Raw genomic sequence first — 27,164 nt, 5'->3', positions numbered from 1 at the left:
GCGTTATTTTATGATTATCTATGGCAAAAAATGCAGGTACCTGCAAAAAAGTAGTGACATGCTCATTCTTTTTCTCAATAAAATCTGCAGAATGAATTTTCTTGAGAAAAAAACGCAGTGTGCGCACAGCGATTTTTTTTTTTCATAGGTTTTGCTGGGGAATGTCTGCAGAAAGGTTACAACCATTTTCACCAGAAATTTCTGCAGCAAAAACGCAAAAAAAAGCGGTGTGCGCACAGGGCCTAAGGGTGTATGTGTTGAGGAGAGCCGTAAGATGAAATACTTAATTAACTTCTTGACAAGGGATTGTGGGAAATATGTCGATTTGCCTTACATAATTCAGGTTTCTGATCATATACATGACACAGATATAAAGATGGCTGCCATTGCCTGTTTCTCCACACCTTGCCTGGAATGCAAGGAATGTCCAGGTGTAAGAAGATACCATATAAGGGAAGACCCCTGGTCAAGCTAGAAGACCAAACCATCAGCATGGATCCACCAGATGACGTCCCTCCCATCACCATCACCATGGATCCATCCAATGATGTCATAGACCCGCCTACAATGACGCCCACCAATCAGCTCATGGACTAACACATTGTTCTACCCACTGACCAATGAACACATCCGGACATGCCCCTTTGCAAGGTTATATCAGAGCAAGCTCAGTTGTAATAAAGGCAGAGCATGGGCTGACTTCTGTCGAGGAAAGATGAATATCCGACTGTGTCTGATCTCATTTTTCAAGCATGCACTCGATCCACACCATTTAGACCAGGCAGTAGGCAACTAGTGATCTCTGATTAAGAGTTCACACTAACATTATTGGTGCCCAACGTGGAGCCAATAGACGGAGACACCTGAAATCCTGATGAACCGGCAACTGGAATGGCATGACGTGCTGGACACCCCAGGAAATTGATCACTTCCTAACGAGAGTACGGTAGGTCTGCTGATTTTTCATAATCTGTAGTCTTCCCGTGGTCTCGGTGGGGTGTGTGGCACTGATTGCCTGACTGTGTCCGGTTTTTTGGGGTATCTGTTGACGGGCAGACGGGTCTCTAGGCTATTGGCCATATTAATCTCGGAAGAACCGTCACATATTCAGTTGCCTGCTGTCTGTTGTGTGTATTTGTGAAGAGGGGAAATTAAGAGAGCATGTGGGTTTGTGAGTTCTGTTAGTTGTCGCCTGTGATATGGTTTGTGGTTCTAGTGGAAACTTAAGTAGTTAATACGGTTTGGTACAAGACCTAGAGGCAGACATTTTAGATCAGATTTTAAAATGGTGGACGAAGCACATGGCTGAGGCATGATTGAGACAAAGAAAACAAAGTGAGTCGGGGGATGTGCAATGGATTGGATGGAGTACTATATACTTAGACAGAAACATGAGTGTTTTTAACTGTAGTTGGATCAGGGCTGTAGATATCTGAATGTGTGTATATGATATATATAGATGTATGTGTGGTGTATATGTATGGAGTCCAGACTATAGAATATAGGGGGAAATAGTTTAGAAAAAGAAAGAGGGGTTTGCCTTCCCCTCCCCCCACATGATGCTGCAATCCCAACAAAGAGAAGGAAATCACGTGCTGTGGGGCCATTTTCTACAGGCCTCAGTGGAGCTGACAAAACTGCAGCCACTGAATAACATGAAGTGTTAGTAAATGTTTATAGCACTAAAACATGGAATATTGAATGATTGGGTAGTTGTGGAAGACACTTAATATAGATCCAGTGTGCAGGTTGGATTGAGTCAGGACAGTCACAAGGAGCAATATCTTATTAATTAGTAAGCAATAAAAGAAAAGAGAAAAACCTTAAAATAAACGTACCTTAAAACAGATCTGATGAAAATAAATAAATATTCCATTCTGATAAATTGATCCTGAGAGTTGTATGTTTTAAAAATAAATAAATAAATATATAAAAAGATAAATATATCCATGCGAAGAGAGGTCGCAATGTTGAGTTGTCTTGCAGAAGAAAAAAAAAAAAAAGAAACAAAACCTGTTTTTGGCTACAGGGGGAGGAGGAAAAATACAGGTTTACCACTAGAGTTTCAAGTTACAAGGGGGGTTAGTCCTATCTATTGTTTTGTCATAAAAAGGCAAAAAGAGGGAAGGTAAAAAAAAAAAAAAAGAGAAAAAAAAAGGGTTTCCACATTTAATTCATTGCAAATTATATTGGAAACAAGGTCATTAACAATAGTTTTTTTATGTTACTAATTTTATCCTAAAGGAATAAAACTTAATTGTGGAAATGTTTAGATTTATTGGTAGATACAAGAGCATAGGAAGCTGTTTAATCAGATGGATTTCTATGGTAAAGCAGCAATTTATAAAAAAGTAATAGTATTCATGGACAGAATTATCACACAGATGCTGAAAATTTCCTGATAATTTCCTCAATTTTGCAAATATGAACGCCTCTATATCCACAGGTTGTGTTATCATTAAGATTATAATTGTTGTTATTAATAATAATAATAATAATAATAATAATAATAATCTTTATTAATAATATATTAATAATTACAATAATTTGGTTTAAGGTAAGTGGAAGATTTATGGCATTCTGTGTTTTATATATAATGTATTGAATCATCTGTTTTCTTTTTATAGAAAGAAAGATTGTAATGCAAATTTCTGTGGTTCAAGCGAAGGTTGAAAAGCCATTGAAATGGATTTCCATTATGAAATGATACATAACATATTTATGGTGTTCACGGTTAGGTACAATCTACACAATGTGACTTTTATTCCTAAATGTAAAGCTCTGGGGCCACACATTTTTTGAATCTAATTATGCTTTGGATAATAGATTCAAAAAGGGGGGGAGATGATGTGGGAAAAATCACGTATTATTTAAGGTTTTAATTTGTTCATCGATTGGGTTTTTCTATTAAGTGTTTTTTATATTTTTATCTGTAAGGAGGATACAGCAGACAGACATATCTCATGATTGCTCTGATGTAACAAGAATTGTCAGGTTTTGAACATGTCTCAGATGAGCCCATTGCTAATGCAGATTTTGAGTTTTTCCGTAGATGGATCCAGATACCAAGATGCTGGTTGATTCTACACTGGATATGCTGAGGTTACGCAACATGAGGTAATAAAAATGGAACCACTCCTCTCCCATCGTAATAGGAGAACGAGATGAAGATTTGCGATCACTGTGGTTTGTAGAGCGGAGTGGGGTAAGATAGGAAAATGTGGAGTGTGACGTGATAAATCTATAAAGACCGTAGAGAGTGTATATGAGCCCAGGTGGAGGCGCTCTCCTGTTATCAAAAGAGCCGGTGACTGATGGAGCAGGCAACAAAGAAGCAGTGAATGGGCCTAGAGTTGAGAGTCCTTTACCAATGCAGACCAGTAGCAGTACCTCGGTAGCTCCTGTCACGTCGTCCGTGACATTGGTCACTCCTTGTGTTTTTAAATCCCTACAGGAACAAGCGATTCAGCAAGGAATGGCGTGTGAGACGCAGGGAGCCAGCTGACTGAGGAAGGTCTGTGGATAAAGGGCGGTAAGCTTTCTCTGCCATGAGCGCTCTACTCAATAATGGCCCAGGTAACCCATGTGACAAAGGTGTTGGGATGGACAAGATATGGGCGGCACCACTGCTCAGTACCCAGGTGGCCAGACACCTCCAGTTTTGTAAGACGTGTGCTTATTAAGGTAGAAAAACTGTAAAGACCTCATAGCAACACCCCCCTCATCCGCTCTACTGCTCCGGTGATTGCAGATTAGTCGTATACATCTACCATGAGTAGGTTTATATGTGTTTTGTGCGTGTTGTGTGAATTTCTTTTCAGGTCTGCTCTGAAACATATCCAGTATGGAAAACATTACTGCTGAAAAACTCATGATGCTGGTGCTATGTAAAAATGGAGTTCCTAAAAAGCGGTAAAAGTACATATTCTATAGCAGAGGTCACTATAGAGATCAGTACTTGGGGATGCCCCTGATGAACCCCGTCTGCCATTGTGAAGAGGGGAGAAACGTGTTGGGATTCTTTCATGCTGAGTGTGTGACAAATATGCGTTTATTTTATTAGCCTGAGTATCAATTGTACAGTGGAGAGTCTGTGATTGGACGAAATCTCCTCATGACTTTACCTGGCCTTATTATTATTATTATATTTGTACAGTGGGTACATGTTATACATGTGAGATATTTAATTTCTTTTAGGGTTTGGTCCTTGAATTTGCTATATCATATTGATTTAAGCTACCAAACAGCTATGTAAATACAGAGTGTGAATATTTAATCTTTGGGAATGAATTGGATATATATAATTGCATATTGACTCCTCTTTATCCCCTGTATCTCACGGTTTCTATATTTCCCTCACTGACATTAGCAGCACGTATTAGCTTAGCAGTGTAGGGATAGGGAGGGTGAGCCGTCGGTGAGCGGGGGCGCCAATTCGCCTTATAGGGTGCCGACCTCCGCTGCGAGGTAGGGAGAGTTTAGGGCTATTGCCCCAATCCCTGCCCCCTCCTTTATTGGAATATTTAATTGTGTCTATAGTCTATAGTATGTTGTGTGGAATTTTAATGATCATAACATAAACATGTAACGATCCACAAGATAATGGTGGACGCTGGCAAATCATGTAACAAATGTTCATTTTCCTTAATAATTAGATCTTTATATAAGGTATTTTTGGTTTAGTACCTAGAACGTGATTATATTTCTCACAGATACTGCAGATACAGTGTGATATCCTGACCAGTGATGTACGAGCCGTATACAACTGCCTGTATAGTGTGTTAAATATGTGTATCCTCCAATTCCAGATCCTAAATCAGTGTTAGGAGCACGTGGTCTCCAGCCAGGAGACTGGGTGATCCTAAAAAGACAAGTCAGAATGATCCCCGAGTCAGAATCAGGTGGACCGATCCAGCTTATCCCAACCACAGCAACTTCCATGAAGCTTGAGGGAAAACCCATCTGGAAACAACAACCACTGTAAAGAGTCCATCGTACCGGCAGAATGAGAGTCACAACACACATAGTGCTGGATTATCTCACATAGAACCTTATGGAGAATTTCTAGATTGGGGATGATACATGGGAAATAACCATAAGGGAACAATGGGTACAGGAACATTACACAAATAAGGGCTCATGGTGGGAAAAACATTATCTGACCTGAACCAATCAATTATTTTAAAGGTTTAAGTGACTTAAGGATAACATACACTTGTAGGTAACTGGTATTGTTTTATTTGTTGGTATTTGAAGCCGTAAAAGTGCTACTCTGTGTTACTGAAGGTAATCAGATCCATGTGTAAGGGAAATCTTGTTAAAGGCCTCCTGGTGGTAGATTATAGACCCGAGACAAGAAGAGATCCATTAGTGTTGTGATACAATCAGGTGTATTCGGGTAGAAAAGTCTCGAAAACACGGACAGCACTCGGATATTGACTGAGAATCAGCCTTTCAGAAACAGTAATGCTAAAAGCTGCAGCATAACAGTAAGAAGCTTATTCTTACAATTGCCTTACTCTTTCTAATCGATTAATCTCAAATTCTGAGTAAGCTCTTCAGCATTAAATAAATCTGTTCTAGTTACCTGTGCCTCTGTGAACTGTGTGTGCGGGATGTGATCAACTCTCTGATCAACAGTCTGTATCAGTGGGGGCAAAGGCTTAGTATTGCTTGTATAGCGGATAGAAAAATGAAAAAAGGTTGCAGTTAAAGCATTAGAGCTGATGTGTTAGAGGACCACGGTAGGGTCAGAAGGTTAATAAAGTATTTAGGGGGGTCTGTTGAGGAGAGCCATAAGATGAAATACTTAATTAACTTCTTGACAAGGGATTGTGGGAAATATGTCGATTTGCCTTACATAATTCAGGTTTCTGATCATATACATGACACAGATATAAAGATGGCTGCCATTGCCTGTTTCTCCACACCTTGCCTGGAATGCAAGGAATGTCCAGGTGTAAGAAGATACTATATAAGGGAAGACCCCTGGTCAAGCTAGAAGACCAAACCATCAGCATGGATCCACCAGATGACGTCCCTCCCATCACCATCACCATGGATCCATCCAATGATGTCATAGACCCGCCTACAATGACGCCCACCAATCAGCTCATGGACTAACACATTGTTCGACCCACTGACCAATGAACACATCCGGACATGCCTCTTTACAAGGTTATATCAGAGCAAGCTCAGTTGTAATAAAGGCAGAGCATGGGCTGACGAGGAAAGATGAATATCCGACTGTGTCTGATCTCATTTTTCAAGCGTGCACTCGATCCACACCATTTAGACTAGGCAGTAGGCAACTAGTGATCTCTGATTAAGAGTTCACCCTAACATATGCCCACGGTAAGGCTTCCTGCCATTCTGCTAGCAGCGCAAGTTCTTTTGTGCAGATGCTAGTGTCCTGTGTGGGAGAACGGGTTGTACCAGCCCAGGATCAGGATTACTAACAGCGTATTTTCACAGTGTTCTTACTTTCAGAACAATAAATTGACATGTTGCAGCTCGGAAACCCGCGACGCAGGTAAGTTTACACAGTGTTAAAAAGAAGCATAGTGGGCAGATTTCTATAAATGCCATCGACTGTGCTTGTCCTCTGCTTCTTTTCCCACATTTAGATAACCATCTGGATTTTCACCCCATTAAAAATTGATATCGTTCCTCCTCTCCTCTGATTTTCCCACTTAGGCCTTGTGCCCAAGCTGCGGATTTTGACGTAGATTTTCAGAAATCTGCAGCAAAATCTGCATGTCCATTGTAAAGCCAGCAAAGTCTATGAGAATTCAGAAATGCTGTGCCCACGTTGAGTATTTTCCCCTTACGTATTTGGTGCAGATTTCCTTTTTTCTGCACCAAATACGCAAGGGAAAAATAAGCTACGTGGGCACAGCACTCCTGAATTCTCATAGACTTTGCTGGCTTCACAATGGTCATGTAGATTTTGCTGCAGATTTCTGAAAATACGCGTCAAAACTACACAGTGTGGGCACTGGGCGTAAAGATTCAGGATTATCACATTTGTAAAACCCAATAAATATCATTGTTAAATAATATCACTGCCCCAGTAATGGGGAATCTCCACATACCTCCTCCTGCAGAGCCGCACACTAGAGATATGGTTGATTGGTAGATGCTAGAATGTATGGGCTCCTTTCAGGTATGATGTAATCTGTCACATGATAGGGGGCGTGTTCAAAATGCAGCCGGAATATACGTTATTTATTTTAAATCCACATGGGCATAGGGTTGATTATAATGAAAGCAGGGGGTAAGAGCTCCAGATGGGGTGGGGGGGGCAGGGGGCGGAGCCTGCATGATTATAGAGGACAGGAAGAGACATCACCACGCCCCCAATCAAGTCAGCCACGCCTACTAACCAGGGAGAAGCCCATACATTCTATGCTCAACCATAGCTTGCTCTGTGCCTACAGGACCTGTGATGATGTCACATGGAGGGGAGGAGTCAGGGGTCACATGATCAGCTCCTCAGTGTATGCAGGACTGTATGCTGTGCTGGTTGTCATGGTGCTGGGTGAGGGGAAGTTTCTGTGTGTGGGGTCAGGAGGGGTTTACAGTGTGGATGTAGCAGAGTCGTGTGTGTACGAGGTGTACGGAGCGGAGCCGTGTGTGTACGAGGTGTACGAAGCAGAACCGTGTGTGTACGAGGTGTGGGGAGCGGAGCCGTGTGTATACAATGTGTACAGAGCAGAGCCGTGTGTGTATGAGGTGTGCGGAGCGGAGCCGTGTGTGTACGACGTGTACGGAGCAGAGCAGTGTGTGTACGAGCTGTACAGAGTAAAGTCGTGTGTGTACGAGGTGTACGGAGCAGAGCCGTGTGTGTGCGAGGTGTGCGGAGCGGAGCCGAGTGTGTACGACGTGTACGGAGCAGAGCAGTGTGTGTACGAGCTGTACAGAGTAAAGTCGTGTGTGTACGAGGTGTACGGAGCAGAGCCGAGTGTGTACGACGTGTACGGAGCAGAGCAGTGTGTGTACGAGGTGTACGGAGCAGAGCAGTGTGTGTACGAGGTGTACAGAGTAAAGTCGTGTGTGTACAGAACGGAGCAGAGCCGTGTGTGTACGAGGTGTACGGAGCGGAGCCGTGTGTGTACGAGGTGTACAGAGTAAAGTCGTGTGTGTACAGAACGGAGCCACAAGTGTATTGGGTGTTCGGAGCGGAGTCGCGTGAGTCTGACAACTGCAGAGCAGAACCGCGCGTGTTATATTTAGTTTTTACTTTATTCGCCATATGAGAGAAATAATTGGATACATTTTCTCATTATCTGGTCGTTCTGTCGGCATGTGCCTCACTAAGTGTGCATCTATAAGTGTATAATAATGAATTAGACCAGAATTGCACTGGAAGGGACCTGAAGGTAACTGGATACATAGACCCTATAAACAATGTTTCTGTTTCTTTTCACATTCACCCCTATAATAGTTCACTTTCTACTTTCCACCCTGATCCCAACACCCAGTTATGAACTGGTCATCTCTCCCTCCATCTCACCTTCTCCTCAGATCTGTTCCTCCATATGACACCCTGTGTCTCCAGACACACGTGGCCACCTGATGGCCTCTCCTGCTTCTAGCTACTAGTGATGGGCAGTCCGGCTCTTTTTGGTGATCCGGTTCCCATGGCTCCACTCACCAAAAAGAGTCGGATCTTTCAGATCATTCTCGGCTCCTTATTAAATATGTGTTCACCCCAGGGGAACACACATTTAAGATTATAGTAATGCCGCCAAAACCCCGCCCACCCGTGGCTAAACCCCGCCCACTTACAAGCGACCAATTAGATTGTTGAGTAGGCGGCGTTTAGCCACGGGTGGGCGGGGTTTTGGCGGCAAAAAGAGCCGTTTAGAGATTTTAGTGGCTCACACTGGTGATCCAGCTCCTGTCGGTCACTGCAGGGAGCAGGATCTTTGTGTCAGATCGTTCGCAACCTACACATCACTACTAGCTACTGACACTCTCTCTGCTCCTTCTTATTGCTGGTGATATCTCCCTAAATCGTGGCCCTCCTCACTCCCCACAGTCACTTCTAACCCCCATCCACGATATATGACAAATTTTCACAACCCTTCTAACCATATACCCATTCACCCAGCCCCCACTCCACCAGTCCCTCTAACAGCAGCCTATGGAACGCTCTCTCTGTCTGTAATAAACTGTCCTACATCCATCATCACTAACAAACTCTCCTTCCTCGGCATCACTGAAACCTGGCCCACCGCCTCTCACACAGCCTGTCAACCTGCAGTTTTTTTTATAGTGGTTTCTATGTCTCTTACACACCCCACCCGAGTAACAAGCATTGTGGAGGAGTTGGTTTTCTCCTGTCAGATAAATGCTCCTTAACCCCATTTCCACTGCCACCCTCCTTTACTCTTCCCTCTTTAGAAGTGCACTCCGTCCGCATCTATTCCCCCTCCAACTTCTAACTGTCTGTCATTTACCGCCCCCAAGGGCCGGCCACCACCTTTCTTGACCACTTACCCACCTGGCTACTTCATTTCCTTTCCATTGACATCCAACCATCATCATGGATGACTTTAAAATCCCCATTGACATTTCCCACTCATCTGTCTCTAAACTTCTAATACTCACGTCCTCTTTTGGTCTGACTCAATGGTCCTGTGCAGCTACTCATAAAGATGGCCACATGCTGGACATCATCTTCACTCATCTCTGTTCCCTATCTAACCTCTCAAACTCGCACTGTCTGACCACAACCTACTCACATTCTCTTCCCTATCTTCTCCAAGTACACAACCCCCCTCCACAAACTTTCATACCGTCATAGAGATCTCAAACACCTTGATTTATACTCACTTTCTCAGTCCCTTCTCCCTCTTGCAGACATTGCTTCTTTACACGATGCAGATGCTGCTGCCACCTTATATAACACCACAATCTCTGCAGCTCTCAAATCGGTCGTCACCCTCATGCTTACCAAAACTTGCACAATCAACAGGCAACCTTGGCACATGAACCAGACTAAAGAACTGAGACGGGCTTCCAGGATTCCTGAGCGGAGATGGAAGAGATCCCATTCCGCCGAGCACTTCATCACATACAAACAGTCCCTAACTACTTTCAAATCTGCACTCATTGCTGCAAAAAAACCCTTCTTCTCATCCCTCATATCCTCCCTGTCGCACAACCCAAAACAGCTATTCAACGCTTTCAACTCTCTCCTCCGTCCCCCAGTGGTACCTCCCTCATCTCAGCTGAAGACTTTGCCTCTTTAGTCAAGTGGAAGATTGACAACATCAGAGGAAGCTTTGGCCCACAATCCTCAAAGCCCATCCTCATAACTACTCAGCCCTCTTCCTCCAAATCCAGTTTCTCCACCATGACAGGTCATCTTTACTCTCTACTCTCAAGATCACATCTCACCACTTGTCCAATTGACTCGCTCCTATCCCACCTCATCCCCAATCTCACCAGTCTTCACCCCAACCCTAAACCAGCTATTCAACCAATGAATAACAACTGGTGTATTCCCTTTATGCTTTAAACCTGCCTCCATCACACCCATACTCAATCTATCGCCCCATATCCCTTCTCCCCAATGCCTCAAAACCTACTGAAACAACATGTCCATCTTGAACTGTCCTCACACCTCTGCTCCAGCTCCCTCTTTGACTGGCAACAATCTGGCTTCTGACTGCATCATTCCACTGAAACTGCCCAAACTAAAGTCTCCAATGACCTACTAACCACCAAAGCCAAGCAACACTACTCTGTATTCTTCCTCCTGGACCTGTCCTCTGCCGTCAACACAGTGGACCATTCCCTCCCACTACAGATTCTCTCATCTCTGGGCATCACAGACTTGGCCCTATCTTGGATTTCCTCATACCTAACCGACAGAACTTTTAGCGTCTCCCACTCTCACATCACTTCCTCATCTCACCCCCTATCTGTCGGTGTCCCCCATGGTTCAGTACTTGGACCACTGCTGTTCTCCATCTACACCTTCGGTAGTCCCACGGCTTTCAGTATCACCTCTACGCTAATGATACGCATATCTACCTCTCTGGACCAGACCTCACCTCCTTACTAACCAAAATCCCACAATGTCTTTCTGCTATTTCATCCTTTTTCTCTGCTCAATTTTTAAAACTGAACATGGACAAAACAGGATTCATTATCTTTCCTCCTCACTTAACCTCCTCAACTGACCTATCCATCAAAGTGAATGGCTGCTCACTTTCCCCAGTCCTACGTGCTCGCAGCCTGGGGGTAATTCTAGACTCTGGTCTATCCTTCAAGCCACACATCCAAGCCCTCTTTACCTCCTGCCGCCTCCAACTCAAAAATATTTCCTGGATTTGTACATTCCTTTCCCAACAAGCTGCAAAACCCCTAGTGCATACCCTTATTATCACCCTCCTGGACTATTGCAACCCCCTGCTCTGTGGCCTCTCATCTAACAGTCTTGCACCCCTATAATCTATTCTACACTATGCTGCCCGACTAATCCACCTGTCCACCCACTACTCCCCGACCTCTCCTCTCTGCCAATTCCTTCACTGGCTTCCCATTGCCCAACGACTCCAGTTCAAAACCATAACCATGACATACAAAGCCATCCACAACCTGTCTCCTCCATACATCTGTGACCTAGTCTCCCAGTACTTACCTGCACGTAACCTCCAATCCTAACAAGATCGCCTTCTCTACTGCCCTCTCATCTCCTCTTCCCACAATCGCATCCAAGCTTTCTGCTGTGCATCCCCCATACTATGGAATGCTCTGCTACAACATGTCAGACTCTCGCCTAGCTTGACAAGCTTCAAAGGGAACCTGAAGACCCACCTCTTCCAACAGGCCTACAACCTGTAGTAACCCTCAGTCCTCTATAGCACCGCATGACCATCTCTACCCTCATCTACTGTATCCTCGCCCATCCCTCATAGACTGTGAGCTCTCGCGGGCAGGGTCCTCTTTTTTTCTGTACCTGTCTGTGCTGTGTTTTGTTTATGATAATTGTGCAGGGTGGACTATTTATATGGATACACCTAAATAAAATGGGAATGGTTGGTGATATCAACTTCCTATTTGTGGCTCATTAGTATATGGGAGGGGGAAACTTTTCAAGATGGGTGGTGACCATGGCTGCCATTTTGAACTTGGCCATTTTGAATCCAACTTTGTTTTTTCCAGTGGAGGGTCATGTAACACATCAAACTTATTGAGAATTTCACAAGAAAACAATGGTGTGCTTAGTTTTAACATAACTTTATTTGTTCATTAGTTATTTACAAATGTATGACCACTTATAAAATGTGTTCCAAGTGCTGCCCATTGTGTTGGCTTGTCAATGCAACCCTCTTCTCCCACTCTTGACACACTGATAGCAACACCGCAGAAGAAATGCTAGCCCAGGCTTCCAGTATCTGTTGTTTCAGATGCTGCACATCCTGTATCTTCACAGCATAGACAATTGCCTTCAGATGATCCCAAGGATAAAAGCCGAAGGGGGTCAGATTGGGAGACCTTGATGACCATTCAACTGGCCCATGATGATCAATCCACTTTCCAGGACACTGTTCATGTAGGAATGCTCGGCCCTGACACCCATGATGTGATGGTGCACCACCACAGGTCCGAGCATTCCTACATTGGTTTAAGATTTCTAGACCATTCAATTTTACACTGACAGGAGTCATGTTAGACCCTGCTTATGACAGGACCTGTTGGGTGGCCCCAAGGCTATTACTTGGTGTGGGAGGAACATGACAAGTTTTGACACTGCACAATCATGTGGTGGTGCCAATTGGGTTTAAGAGGGTGCTGCCTCCCCCAAATAACCAACTAGTTGCTGCTGTTTGCTTTGATAATGGAATCTAAGTGATTAAATGGCCATGATCAGTACTAGTGCCAATCACAGAATGGTGTCTGCTATAATATACAACTGACATCTACCGATGATGAAGCTGGCAAAATCATTGTGCCATACAAGTACAGTATGAAAATTCAAAATAATGTAAGTACAAAATAAGGCGTTCATGATACACTACACAGATTGGACCGTGGTGTCCAGAACAGATGTAGGTCTCCTGACCTAAACTCAGTCGCCTCATATATGTTATTTAGGTTGTTCTTTTTGGGTCAAGAGACCAGAAGGCAGTGTGGATGTGATAATGAGCACTTCGACTGTGTGTCACAGATGACTGAATTCAGCTTTAGGCTGAGGCCACACGGGGATTACAGCGTGTCCTCGCATGACACCCAGCTCTCGCTCGTAGCACAATGGGAGCTGAGTGTCATGCGACTGTGGTCTGATCGTGTGATCAGAACACAGTTGCGGAGGGGAGGGCCGGCACTGAGGAGGGGAGGGTCAGCGCTGCATAGGAGAGGGAGGGATTTATCTCCCCATCTCCTCCATTGCTGGCTGCTGCGAGACTTGCACTGCTCTCGCGTTACACCAATGTAACGCGAGAGCAATGCGATGTTTCTCTCGCTCCATAGACTTGAATGGGTGTGAGTGAAACAAGCTCGCATTGTACTCGCAGCATGCTGCGACTGTTTTCTCAGTCATTTTCATTTTCCTTTCCTCACTGCAGACAGCACATCTGATGAATCTTGTGTTCCTCTCCATGCTGTCTCATTGATCTGATACCCAACTGTTACTGCAGTTTAAGTGAATTTTCTACATTTTATTCTTCATCACTTGTCCTGAATATATCAAAATAATAATAGGCTGCCGTGACACTGATATTGGCCCTTTACATTAAATTAGTATGGAAACACATTTTGACTCGCTTGTGGTAAATCACAAGTGAATCACCTGTGATAAATTGTCAGTGCCTATGTGACATGAATTAGCCAATGAATTATGACTTCAAAGTTTTTAAAAGCCACATGGTAGGCCCTGTTCCTTTGTCACAATGGTGAAGATAAAATGAGGTGTCTGAGAATATCAGAACTGACATTATTAGCAAACACAAGACTTCCAAAGGGTATAAGGCCATCTCCAAAGCTCTTGGTATCCCAGTTTTAACAGTGCGCAATGTTATTAAGAAGTTTGCTAAGCATGGAACCGTCAAGAGCCTTCCTGGATGTGGGAAAATGAGGAAAATTGACAAGAGATGTCTTCGAAGGTTGGTGCGAATGGTGTAAAAAACACCACGTCAAACATTCAAAAACTTGTAGGCCAACCTGGAACAGTCTGAGGGGATGGTTTCAACAAGTACCATACACAGCACCCTAAACCAAGCAGAGCTATATGGGCAAAGGCTAAGGAAGAAACTGTTTCTGAAGAAAAGACATAAAAAGGAACGACTGATCTCTGTCAAAGAGTACCTTGATAAACCACAATCCTTCTGGTAAAATGTTCTGTGTACACATGAAACAAAAATAGACCTTTTTGACAGTTTGTTTACAGACGGCGCAATTAAACTTATAAGGAAAAGAACACCCAACCAACAGTTAAGCATGGTGGAGGATCCATAATGCTGTGGGGTTGCTTTGCTGTGTCTGGTATTGGAGGCCTTGACTGTATCACTGAAATCATGAAGTCAGAGAATTATCAAGAGATTTTAGAGCGAAATGTGCTACCCAGTGTAAGAAAACTTGGTTTGAGTCGAAGATCATGGGTCCTCAAGCAAGACAATGACCCAAAACACGCATCAAAAAGTACACAGGAATGGTGAAAAAATGGACAGTTTTAAAATGGACAGCAATGAGTCCTGACCTCAATTCCAAAGAAAATATTTGGGGTGAGCTGAAATGTGCCATTGGGGAAAAGAACCCTGCAAACATTCAAGAGCCTGAACAAACTGCAAAGGAAGAATGGGAGAAGATACTAGCTGAGAAGTGCAATAAACCTATAGATGGCTACAAGAAACATTTGGAGGCCGTCATCAATGCCAAAGGGTGTGCTACCAAGTATTAATTAGGGGTGCCTTTATTGCTGCACATGCTTTTTATTCTGTTTCTTCTTTGAAATTGCCACATGTAAGTTGACAAACAATGCATTATTGTTGTATTACTGCGGACCACTCATTAAAATATCCTGAGGATGTAACTTTGGTCCATATCCATTTATTTCTGAAGATATTGTAGTGTATGAAAAAAATTAAGGGGTGCCAATAATGGTGAGCAGCACTGTACATACACACATTTATGTATAACAGCACATACATATGTATACTCAGAGCACATACTGTACGGGCAGACATGCATACATGAATACACAGACTACATAGAAACACTCATGTATACACACAGCACATACAGACATTTATACTCAGAGCAGATACAGACACATGTACACACAGAGCACAAACATATGTATAAACAGATCACATACATACAAATATATATATATATATATATATATATATATGTATACACAGAGCATATGCATAGACATATGTATACTCAGAGCACATCCTGTACGGGCAGACATGCATACATGAATACACAGACTACATAGAAACACTCATGTATACACACAGCACATACAGACATTTATACTCAGAGCAGATACGGACACATGTACACACAGAGCACAAACATATGTATAAACAGATCACATACATACAAATATATATATATATGTATACACAGAGCATATGCATAGACATATGTATACCCAGAGCACATATATATAGACTCATGCATATGTACTGCCCCCATGCCAGCAGCCAGGCTGGTCGGATCCGGATCCGCGGTGGCCCGAGGGGACTCCGGACCCGGGGGTCGCTCGGCCACTCGAATAAGGGGGTGTATTTACAGGGGATGGTGTGGAAAGTTTGTGACGCCATCTGTGGTGCGCCGCTGCAATTGGGAGTACCCGGTGGCGATGGTGTGGGGAGCAAGGTGTTTAACCCCTCCACGGGTAGGGGGATGCCCCGAGACTCGGTGAAGGTGACGTGGGTGTGCCGTTGGGACGATAAGGGTCACTAGTGTACTCACTTAGTCCAATAACGCTGACACCGACAACTGTGGTAAACCAAAGTTCTGGACACCGCTGCCGCTGGGAGGGAGCACGCTTTGATCCCGTGCCCATTGGTGTTGCCTGTTAGTCTGTGACCTTTGCCTTGGCACCTTGTCTTCTAGTTGGTCCCTTTAGTGTGAAACTAATCGGGTCCCGCTCCCCAGTATGGCTAACTGGGTGAGCTTGTTCTCAGGGTTTACACTTGGGATTTTCTGGACTGTATGTGTGGAAAGTCCTATCCCTCTCGTTGCACTAGTACCCCGATTTTGGAACGGGTGGAGAACGGATCTTGAAGGCTCCGTCCTCGTCGGGTAAATTGTCAGGATGCCTGAAGCTACTTCCCAATCTAGGGTCCACGTACCCCATCGTGCCCTGGCCCCTGCCCGATGATGGCACGAGGCCGCCGGCTGTCCACCTCGACAGTCCATGCCCCTTGTCATGATCCCCTGCGACCAGGGTCCAGCACCTACCAAGCACAGACCAACGTCTGCCACCTAGTAGTTCCAAGGAGCCCAGCTCCTGACCTCCTCTCTCTTTCACCTCCAACACTACACTGGCCTACTCCTAACACTCCTGACCTCCCCTTACTAACCCCCCAAGTGGGAGACCCTATTCCACTCAGGCCGTCCACTGGTGTGTCTGTTGCGTGTGTTGCAGAGTGTTCCTAGGATTTTGATTAGCTTGTTCTTGGCAACACCAGAGGTTAGGAACCCTTAACCAAGGAGGAGGTGGATATTGCACATAAGGGCAGATTGCACAATACCCTGTGACGACCTGATAGGCCAGGGCGTTACACATACACTAAGCACATACAAACCTGTATACAGAGCACATACAGACGTGTATAAAAAAAGCACATATTTACAAATATGTATATGCATACACAGAGCACATACAAACAGACATACAGTCATATGAAAAAGTTTGGGCACCCCTATTAATGTTAAACTTTTTTCTTTATAACAATTTGGGTTTTTGCAACAGCTATTTCAGTTTCATATATCTAATAACTGATGGACTGAGTAATATTTCTGGATTGAAATGAGGTTTATTGTACTAACAGAAAATGTGCAATCCGCATTTAAACAAAATTTGACCGGTGCAAAAGTATGGGCATCTCAACATAAAAGTGACATTAATATTTTGGAGATCCTTCTTTTGCAAAAATAACAGCCTCTAGTCGCTTCCTGTAGCTTTTAATGAGTTCCTGGATCCTGGATTAAGGTATATTTGACCATTCCTGTTTACAAAACAATTCCAGTTCAGTTAAGTTTGATGGTCGCCGAGCATGGACAGCACGCTTCAAATCATCCCACAGATTTTCAATGATATTCAGGTCTGGGGACTGGGATGGCCATTCCAGAACATTGTAATTGTTTCTCTGCATGAATGCCTGAATATATTTGGAGCGGTGTTTTGGATCATTGTCTTGCTGAAATATCCAACCCCTGTGTAACTTCAACTTCGTCACTGATTTTTGCACATTATTGTCAAGAATCTGCTGATACTGAGTTGAATCGATGCGACCCTCAACTTTAACAAAATTCCCATTGCCGGCATTGGCCACACAGCCCCAAAGCATGATGGAAACTCCACCAAATTTTACTGTGGGTAGCAAGTGCTTTTCTTGGAATGCCGTGTTTTTTTGCCTCCATGCATAACGCCTTTTTGTATGACCAAACAACTCAATCTTTGTTTCATCAGTCCACAGGACCTTCTTCCAAAATGTAACTGGCTTGTCCAAATGTGCTTTTGCATACCTCAGGCGACTCTGTTTGTGGCGTGCTTGCAGAAACGGCTTCTTTCGCATCACTCTCCCACACAGCTTCTCCTTGTACAACGTGTGCTGTATTGTTAACCGATGCACATTGACACCATCTGCAGCAAGATGAAGCTGCAGGTCTTTGGAGGTGGTCTGTGGATTGTCCTTGACTGTTCTCACCATTCTTCTCTGCCTTTCTGATATTTTTTTGGCCTGCCACCTCTGGGCTTAACAAGAACTGTACCTGTGTTCTTCCATTTCCTTACTATGTTCCTCACAGTTGAAACTGACAGCTTAAATCTCTGAGACAACTTTTTGTATCCTTCCCCTGAACAACTATGTTGAATAATCTTTGTTTTCAGATCATTTGAGAGTTGTTTTGAGGAGCCCATGATGCCACTCTTCATAGGAGATTCAAATAGGAGAACAACTTGCAAGTGGCCACCTTAAATACCTTTTCTGATGATTGGATACACCTGCCTATGAAGTTCAAAGCTCAATGAGGTTACAAAACCAATGTAGTGCTTTAGTAAGTCAGTAAAAGGTAGTTAGGAGTATTCAAATCAAGAAATTGATAAAGGTGCCCATACTTTTGCACCGGTCAAATTTTGTTTAAATGCGGATTGCACATTTTCTGTTAGTACAATAAACCTCATTTCAATCCAGAAATATTACTCAGTCCATCAGTTATTAGATATATGTATGAAACTGAAATAGCTGTTGGTTGCAAAAACCCAAATTGTTATAAAGAAAAAAGATTATCATTAATAGGGTGCCCACACTTGTTCATATGACTGTATGTATACACAGAGCACATACAGAAACAGAGCACAAACATACAGACAGGTTTACACTGAGCACACATACACACGTATACATAGAGCACATGCATATGTATACACAAAGCATATACATACAGTAATGTGTATCTACTGTATATGCTCTATGTATACATGTCTGCATGTATATTATGTGCTTTGCGTATAGATGTCTATTTATGAATGTGCTATGTATACATGTCTATACGTATGTGGTCTGTGTATACATGTCTGTATGTTTGTGCTCTGTGTATGCGTATTTGTATGCATACATACAAACATGCATACACAGAGCACATACGTACAAACATGTATAAACAGCATATTCATAAATACAGACATGAATCCACAAAGCACATAATATACATGCAGACATGTATACACAGAACGTATACATACGTATACGAAATATGTATAGCCAGAGAATGTACATACACAGACACGTACTGCATATATATGTATATATACTTAGATATATATGTATAGATAGGGCATAATACATACATACATACAGACACATATACAGTCATAGCCGAAAATGTTAGCACCCATGAAATTGTTCCGGAAAATTAAGTATGTTTACCAGAAAATTATTGCAATTACACGTTTATGCATACACATGTTTATTTACTTTTATATGTATTGGAACAACACAAAAAAAAATAAACAAAAAAAAAAACCATCGAAAAAAAAAGCTAATTGGACACAATTTCACACAAACCCTCCAAAAGGGCAGGGCAAAATGGTTGGCAGCTTTACAGAATTGAAGGTAAACAACCTTCCTTTTTTCAACCATGTGATGCTCTTTCAAACTCACCTGTGCTAAGCAACTGAAGTGGGCAATATGAAAATCACAGATAAACCAAAACCAGATAAAAAGGGAGACATTGACTCAGTCTCTGTGTGCTACACTAAGGGCGGCTTTGCACGTTGCAACATCGCACGTGCGATGTCGGTGGGGTCAAATCGAAAGTGACGCACATCCGGCGTCACTTTCGACATCGTTGTGTGTAAATTCTAGATGATACGATTAATGAGCGCAAAAGCGTCGTTATCGTATCATCGTTGCAGGCTCCGACTTTTCCATAATTATGCTGCCGCGACAGGTGCTGTTCCTCATTCCTGCGGCAGCACACATCGCTGTGTGTTACGCCGCAGGAGCGAGGAACTTCACCTTACCTGCCGCCGGCGGCTCTACGGAAGGAAGGCAGTGGGCGGGATGTTTACATCCTGCTCATCTCCGTCCCTCCGCCGCTATGGGTCGCCTGCCGTGTGACGTCACTATGAAGCCGCACGACCCGCCTCCTTAGGAAGGAGGCGGGTCGCCGGCCAGAGCGACGGTCACAGGACAGGTGAGTGCATGTGAAGCTGGCGTCGCGCTAATTTTCGCTACGCCAGCTATCACAAGATATCATACCTGCGATGGGGGTGGGGACTATCGCGTGCGACATCGCAGCATCGGCTTGCGATGTCGCAACGTGCAAAGCCCGCCTAAGTATAGAGAACTGAAAGATGGGAAGAGAACTGTCTGAGGACTTGACAACCATAGTTGTTGAAAAATATCAACAATCTCAAGGTTTCAAGTTCATCACTAGAGATTTTGATGTTGCCTTTGTCCAGTGTGCAACATACCCATGAAGTTTACAACCCATGGCACTGTAGCTAATTTCATTGGACGTAGATGACAGAGAAAATTGATGAAAGTTTAAAACACAGAATAGTCCAGATAGTAGATAAGCAGCACCAATGACGTTCCACAGAAATTCAAGCTATCCTGTAAGCTCAGGGTGCATCAGTGTCAGCTTGAACTATCGGTCTACATTTGAATTAAATGACATGCACACAGAGACATGAAAAGCTAGACTGACAAAATTTACATAAACCAAAATCCTTCTGGGAAAGCATCTTGTGGACAGATGAGACCAAGATAGAGCTTTTTGGTTGATAGGTTGACCAATGGGTCACAACTGTTGCCAGTGATGTCCGAATGCGGAGGGGGTCTCGGTCACCCCCCCCGGCTTCTCCCGGCCTTAATGAGATTAAGACAAGAGACTGATATCTGCACATAAAGCGAGAGTGTGCGCTCTGGAACAACTAGTTTATTTTCACACATACAGGGTTTATCAAGCTAATAGGGGCGTAGCTATGTCGTATGCATAATCATTAGTTTTGATTCTCGTCATAAGCGTGGATTTAAGTTCTCAGCAAAAAACAAAACTTTCATTGTTCTTGGCTAGGCGCAAGTCTTATCTCTGTCCTTGGGAAGACATAACTTGATTCTTCTCAGCATCTGAAACGTAGCTGGGTCTGTTTGTGTTCATTTTGCAAGCAGCATGAATTTCTGTGATTTTCTATCTAACTAAAGTTAACTCTTTCCTCACAATCCCGCCTTTGCCGTGCGTGATGGGACTGGGTCCTATTGAGAAGCTGGAATAGCAGGCTGGTCACCAGATGCTGTCCAAGCCGCGGGTTGCCTGGGGATGTGAAGTCTGCAAATCCACATCCGTCCTCCGGGTACTGAGCCTGCATACCTCCCGACAAGAGTCACATCATAATACGCTAAGGTGATCCTAGGAAAGAGCAGAAGAAAAGTATATGTTAGAAATGTCATATTGGTGCTGAATAATCACTGTATTTGCATTTCTTCAAGCAGCAGGAAAATAAAGCCATTAGCAGTTTAAACACTACATAGGCAACTAACAGACAGAGTAACACTTGGAATACTGATTGCAGTATCCCCATTAACCATCCTCCTATTCCCTTAAACCAGTTTGCAGGGTTGAGCATTGAAAATGTATTGCTCCACCATGCATCCGAGCTCCTGAGTACCTCCTCATCATGTTTTTTCCTCAGCTTTTGTATCTCAGTTAGACTGGCTTGCACTTTTAGGGTTCCCTTTGGATCTATGTAGTGACAACAGCTGGGACCTATTATCTGGCACATCCCCGCTTGGGCCGCTGTGAGGTAATCCAGTACCAAAGTATGTTGGTTGGTTATGGTTATGATTAATGATTAATGATTAATTGTCTCTGTATGGCAATGGTAGTATTTACTGCTTGGAGAACCTCGAAAATTTGATCATCAAGATAGTCGGTGCTTTCCACCAACTTATTATACATCTTGTGAGACTCATGTGGGATTAGTGGATGAGGTCAGGTATATCTCACCCCGGTATCGGTCCTATGTGACTTAGCCTAGTCAGGATCACCTGGCTACTAATGGATTAATGGGATGTGAAGGACAGAGGTAAAAGGAATCTGGGAAGTTGGGGGAGGGTCTCCATCTGGGCAACACAGTAAGCCTGTCTGTGTAGGAGACACTTGTAAGTTGGAGCAGTGCTTGATGTCTGTATGGTTTAGCTGGAAGGGTGAAGCCCTCCAGTTTGTAGTCAGGATATCACCGTATATAGTTAGCACCGGACAGGCAAGGATTTATTTTGTTGGTGTTTTTTCTTTTGTTTATGCTTCACTGCAATAAACCTGACCAAGCGTCAGTTATACCTTGAATTCGGCTGTCTGCCTGAGGTGAATACGTGCCCTTTGAACCCAGCAAAGGCGATCCCGGAGCGTGTTATCACAATCTGCATTAGCATAGGATAGAGGAAAAGGGGTGCTGAAAAATTTGTTGACGTGGCTCATTTGAACTACATGGGGTCGGCCACTAGGCATGTCTTTGTTATCTGCCGCTCTCTTTACCAGTAGGTGGAGAGGCATTTTTCCTGCCGGTATATCAGTAGTATTGATAATGAAGGTGGCAGGCGTCAAACGGGCTAGGGTGCAAGTGCCATTTACTCCCACTGGTAGCCATTTGTAGGTGTAGCCACAAATCCAGTAGGTTTGCGGCGGGAGATCCCAGATGGCAGAATGTTGTAGTATAAGTCTATGTACTATATCTATAAAGGCTGATACGTTTTTCAGCATACACCATCCGGAAAGTTGGCCTAGGGGACTACAATATCCTGCGAACTGCTCACCACAGGTTTCTCGGCCAGGCACATATGGGTCCGAATCATTGCACCATATATTTCCGGGTTTGGAATAATAAGTATCATTTGTGCCTTCTGGAAACAATGAATTGTATGTCTACCTGTGGCCATGCAGATGTCTCTCTAACAGCAAGGGTTTAAATGCATCTGTATTGTCAGAGGTTCGCCCAAAACTTATTTTAATTCCCTCCATTGGAATATTGCCCATAATAGGTGTTTTTGTGAAATTACGGGGTACCCAGCTATTTCCCTTAAAGACTAAATATTGCTGGGTTCCGGGAAACCCAGTAGTAAGGTTGCCTTGCCACCAGGGGAAATCTACCCAGCCTACTATTGGTATGGATACACTAGTGTTCCACAATTTTTGGTACTTTGTGTCATTCACTGATAGTCTATTGTAACAGCCTCCCCATTGGAACACCTTGTTTATTGGGACTGGTATAGCTAAGTAAGGCATGGAGAAGGCTGTCACAGGCGCGTGTGTACATATCCAGCAGTCTGTGACCTCAAGACTTCCTGATAATACTTCATGGACAGTCAAAGGTCCTTCGAATCGGGGCTCGAGGGTCTTTCTCACGTGCGTCTTCATGTAGACCCGGTCACCAGGTTTTAGAGAGTGGGATCCTGGAACGGCATCAGGATCAGGTAGAGAAGAATAAACCCTTTGGTGGGTTTCAGTTAGTCTCTGCTGCAGGGAGACAACATAAGATGTTAGGCTATCACATTGCAGTTGTAATTCCTGCGGGAAATAGCATCCTAATCTGGGTGTACTTCCAAAAAGTATTACAAAAGGTGAGAGCCTGTGCTTTCCCTGCGGGGTGGTCCTTAGAGAGTAAAAAGCTATGGGGAGACATTCTGTCCAAGGTCTACCAGTCTCCTCCACTGCCTTGGCTAGTTTGAGCTTTAGAGTTCCATTTAACCTATCCACTTTCCCTGATGACTGTGGGTGGTAAGGTGTGTGTGTAAGGCTGACTGAATGCCTAACAGGGAACAGGTATTCTGGAAAATTTGTCCAGTAAAATGGGTACCTCGGTCTGACTCTATGACTTTGGGGAGTCCAAACCGGGGTACCAGCTCACAGGCCAATTTTTTTTGTTTTTTGCTGTGATTTTGGTCGTGGCTGAGCTGGCAGGGTAGGCCTCTGGCCATCCTGAGAAGAGGTCTACACAGACAAGTACAAACTCGTAGGTGCCATGTCTTGGCAGTTGGATATAGTCTATTTGTACTCCTTGGAATGGGGCAAACGTCTTTGGCATGTGTCTTTGTGGGATTTTTGTTAGCTGGCCTGGATTATGCTGTTGACAGATGTGACAAGCTTTTATTCTCTGGGAGGCGTATTGTCTGAAGCCGGGGGCTACCCAATGAGGTTGCATCTGGTTCATGATTGAATTTGTGCTACCGTGCGTAGGGTAGTGGAGTATTTGGAAAATGGCAAGGAACAAACTGCGTGGCAGGATAGAAAGTCCGTTTAGGCACCAAATCCCCTCCATGTTTTGTGCCCCCTTGGCCCGCCATCCGGCCTTTTCTTCAACATAGGCGTTTTCCTGAGTCTCAGAGAGGTTCTGCGTGTCTTCCTCCGTCGCTGACACTGTTTCCATCTCCTTCAAAGGGAGAAAGGCCGCTTGTTTTGTTTTTGTTCTTTAACAACAATTTTTTATAAGAGGAGAAAGTACATTTGTATAAATTACATAAATAAGGTGAACAACCAGGTGGAAACGGGAAAATACCGCAACCTTTACTTTCTCCTCTTATAAAAAATTGTTGTTAATAAAAATCCCATTGTATTTCAAGAGGTTGATTGATTGTGCATTATTTCTGACCATTTATTGGTTTCACTAGTAGAAACCCCTTTCTTCTCTTGTTTTTTTCTTGGGCAGATATGTATGGAGGTAGTGGTTGCCTGGTTATGACTTCATGTAGGGTTACTACCGCAAATTCGGTGTGGAATTTGCATGTTTCGTCTGCATATCTGCTACCATCCACAAAAAGTTCAAAGTCTGGATTTGTAAGTGGTGTTGTTTGAATATTGTGCAAGGGCTTCACCTCATGTTGGATGAGTTCTTGACAATCGTGGTCAAATGGTGCGCTGGTACGTATGTCACTCTCTTCCTCTGTCCCCCCTTCTAAACTTGTGAAAATCAGAAGATCAGCAAGGTTTAGACTTGTAACTCTAGCAAATGAGATGTTTGGGGGTAGCAATAGCGCACATTGAAGTCTGACTTGTCTTGCCAAGGAGAGGTGTTTCAGCTGCACTTGGTTTAGAACAGCATAGATATCATGGCTGGTAAGGATGGTGGTTGGGAAATCGAGTGAGATTTCAGATGCTTTCTGCAGTATGTTTGAAACTGCTGTGATTGCACGGACACAGGTTGGTGCCGCTCTGGTGACGTTGTCGAGTTGAGAGGAGTAGTACCCGATTATATGATGTTTTTCTGTCTTCTGGGTGAGTACTCCTACGGCAAATCCTTGAAGCTCGGCTACGAACAGGTAAAAGTTGAGATCGTAATTTAGTAGTGCTAAAGTCGGAGCATCAATCACTAGTTCCTTGACCTTTTGGAAGCTTTGTCAAGCTTCTTCTGTAAGGAAGAATGGAACATTCTTGGTGCAATCATATAATGGCTGCATGAGTAATGATGCTTTGGGAAACCATTGTCTGCAGAATGAAATTAGTCCTAAAAATCCTTTTAGTTGCTTGAGGTTCCCAGGGATGCTTGCTTTCCTGATCACTTCTTGTCTGTCCGGGCTGAGATGTTTTTGTCCTGCAGAGAGGCAATGACCCAGGAACGTGACCTTTGTCTTGCAGAATTGCAACTTGTCCTTATTTGCTTTGCATCCTGATTCCGCTAGGAAGATTAGAAGACCTATTGAAGCCTTTTTACATTCTTCGCTTGGACAGCAAAGTAGTAGGTCATCCACGTTCTGGAGAAGAACACAGTGGTCAGGGGGCTGCCAGCCTTGAAGGACACTACTTATAGCCTGAGTATATAGAGTAGGGGAATGCTGCATCCCTTGTGGCAGTCTTGTCCATCAAAACTGGATACTATAGTAGACTTGGGCGAGATGGAGTCTTCAGGTACCAGGTCCCTGGGGAGTACGGAGTGTGAGGCTCCCGAGTCCAAAAAGAGCCCTTATTTCCTTGTTTCCAATTTGAAGGGGGACGTGTATAACTGGACCTCTGGCATCCCTATCCCGTGCTGCCACAAGTCAGGCAGTCTTTTATTCCTGACTCTCGGGTTGGATTTGAGTTTCCCTCTTTTTTTCTACAGTCTCTGATCACGTGTCCTTTTATCTCACAATAGTAGCAGATCAGTCCCTTTCTTCTTGTGACTTCTGCCTGACCGTCTACTGCCGCTATGACGTCTTTCTTGGTCCTTTTATCCTTTGCGTCGGTTTCTAAACCACTTGCTTTGTTGACTAGAAGATCTATGTCTTCCATGTTTCTCTATTCGGAACAGCACGCTTTCGACCTATCTGCCAGAGGTGCATGTATGCCATTCATGAAGGATCTTACCATCAGGCGACGTATCATACCTGCTTGTAAGTCCAGCCCTTCATCTGCGAATGACTGCATCAATCTATAGTAAAAAGAACTGACATTCTCCACAGGACCTTAGTGTACTGGTCCCAATGTGCCCTTAGTTCTTTGTTCCTGGGCGCAGAAAAGATTGAGTGCTATGCGGAGGGCCGGATGCCACAGTCTGGGTATCGTCCGGAGCATTCCCTGTCAGACAGTGAGTTTGGCATACATTTCAGGGGACATTTTGACTCTACACAAACCCTCCATGTCCAACCAAGTGCTTTGGTAAGAGACCTGTATTTGGGCCAAGTAACGCGAAAAACTAACGGGGTTTCGAGTTGGGTCAGGGGCATTTTGCAGGAAAGCCATCTGTTCGGCAGGAGTCCAAGGTACATATACAGCCTATGCATGGGGAATTGGATCTCTGGGAGCATCTGGTTGTGCTGGATCAACAGGTGGTGCTATGAGGACTCTTCTTTCTATTACGGGATAAAGAGGCGCTGGTGCTGTGGCTTGTTTATGATGTGGGGTTCCACAAGCCAGGCATGTTTCTCTCCAATCCGGGTTCTGTTGGCCACAATTGGTGCAGGTCCATCCCTGGGGTCCTGCTGTTTGTGGGGTCGTTGTATGAGTAGTCGACAGGTACGGGGGAGGCTCAAGATCCTTATAAGCCATTTTCTCAGTTTCTTCCCATGTTTCTGATTCTTCATGGTATATCCAACCTTGATCGTGGGCTGTCTTTGCCATGTCAGAAAGAGTTCTGACTACTTCAGTCCATGATTTATCTACTATTACTCCTGCTCTAGTAGTTATTATCTTGTTCCATTTGTTGGGGCCCAGTTGATCCTTCCCCTTCAATCCAAATGTCTTAAAAACTTCCTTGGACTGACTAGTTATACTTTTCCCATGGTAGCACGTAATGAGATGCGGCAGGGTGCATCCAGTTCTGTCCTTTGATATTCCTTGACCCATTATCCTTCTATTTTCTTCAGCTTTTAGACCCTTGAACGTCCCCTGGACTAGCCTCACCTATCCTGGATTTACCCGGAGGCTGACTCCTTTCTGTATTCCTACTGAAGGTGGGGTCCTAACTTTGTTCAGAGGGGGCTGAGTATGGAGAA

The 27,164-nt window shown here is 44.0% G+C and overlaps 1 protein-coding gene across 1 annotated transcript in view; it reads right to left on the bottom strand.

Moving 5' to 3' along the window:
- LOC142312924 (uncharacterized) overlaps positions 1–26,753 on the bottom strand; it is a 79,065-nt gene extending 52,312 nt beyond the window's left edge. The window contains 3 exon segments of the mRNA XM_075351912.1: positions 19,359–19,371; positions 21,073–21,111; positions 26,530–26,753. Of these exon segments, the coding sequence (XP_075208027.1) occupies positions 19,359–19,371; positions 21,073–21,111; positions 26,530–26,753 (276 nt within the window).
- Between the last annotated feature and the right edge of the window lie 411 nt (positions 26,754–27,164).

The sequence above is a fragment of the Anomaloglossus baeobatrachus genome, chromosome 5, assembly GCF_048569485.1.
Source record: "Anomaloglossus baeobatrachus isolate aAnoBae1 chromosome 5, aAnoBae1.hap1, whole genome shotgun sequence".
NCBI lineage: Eukaryota > Metazoa > Chordata > Amphibia > Anura > Aromobatidae > Anomaloglossus > Anomaloglossus baeobatrachus.
The sequence above is the reverse complement of the archived record's forward strand: the minus strand, read 5'-3'. Positions and strand labels throughout refer to the sequence as shown.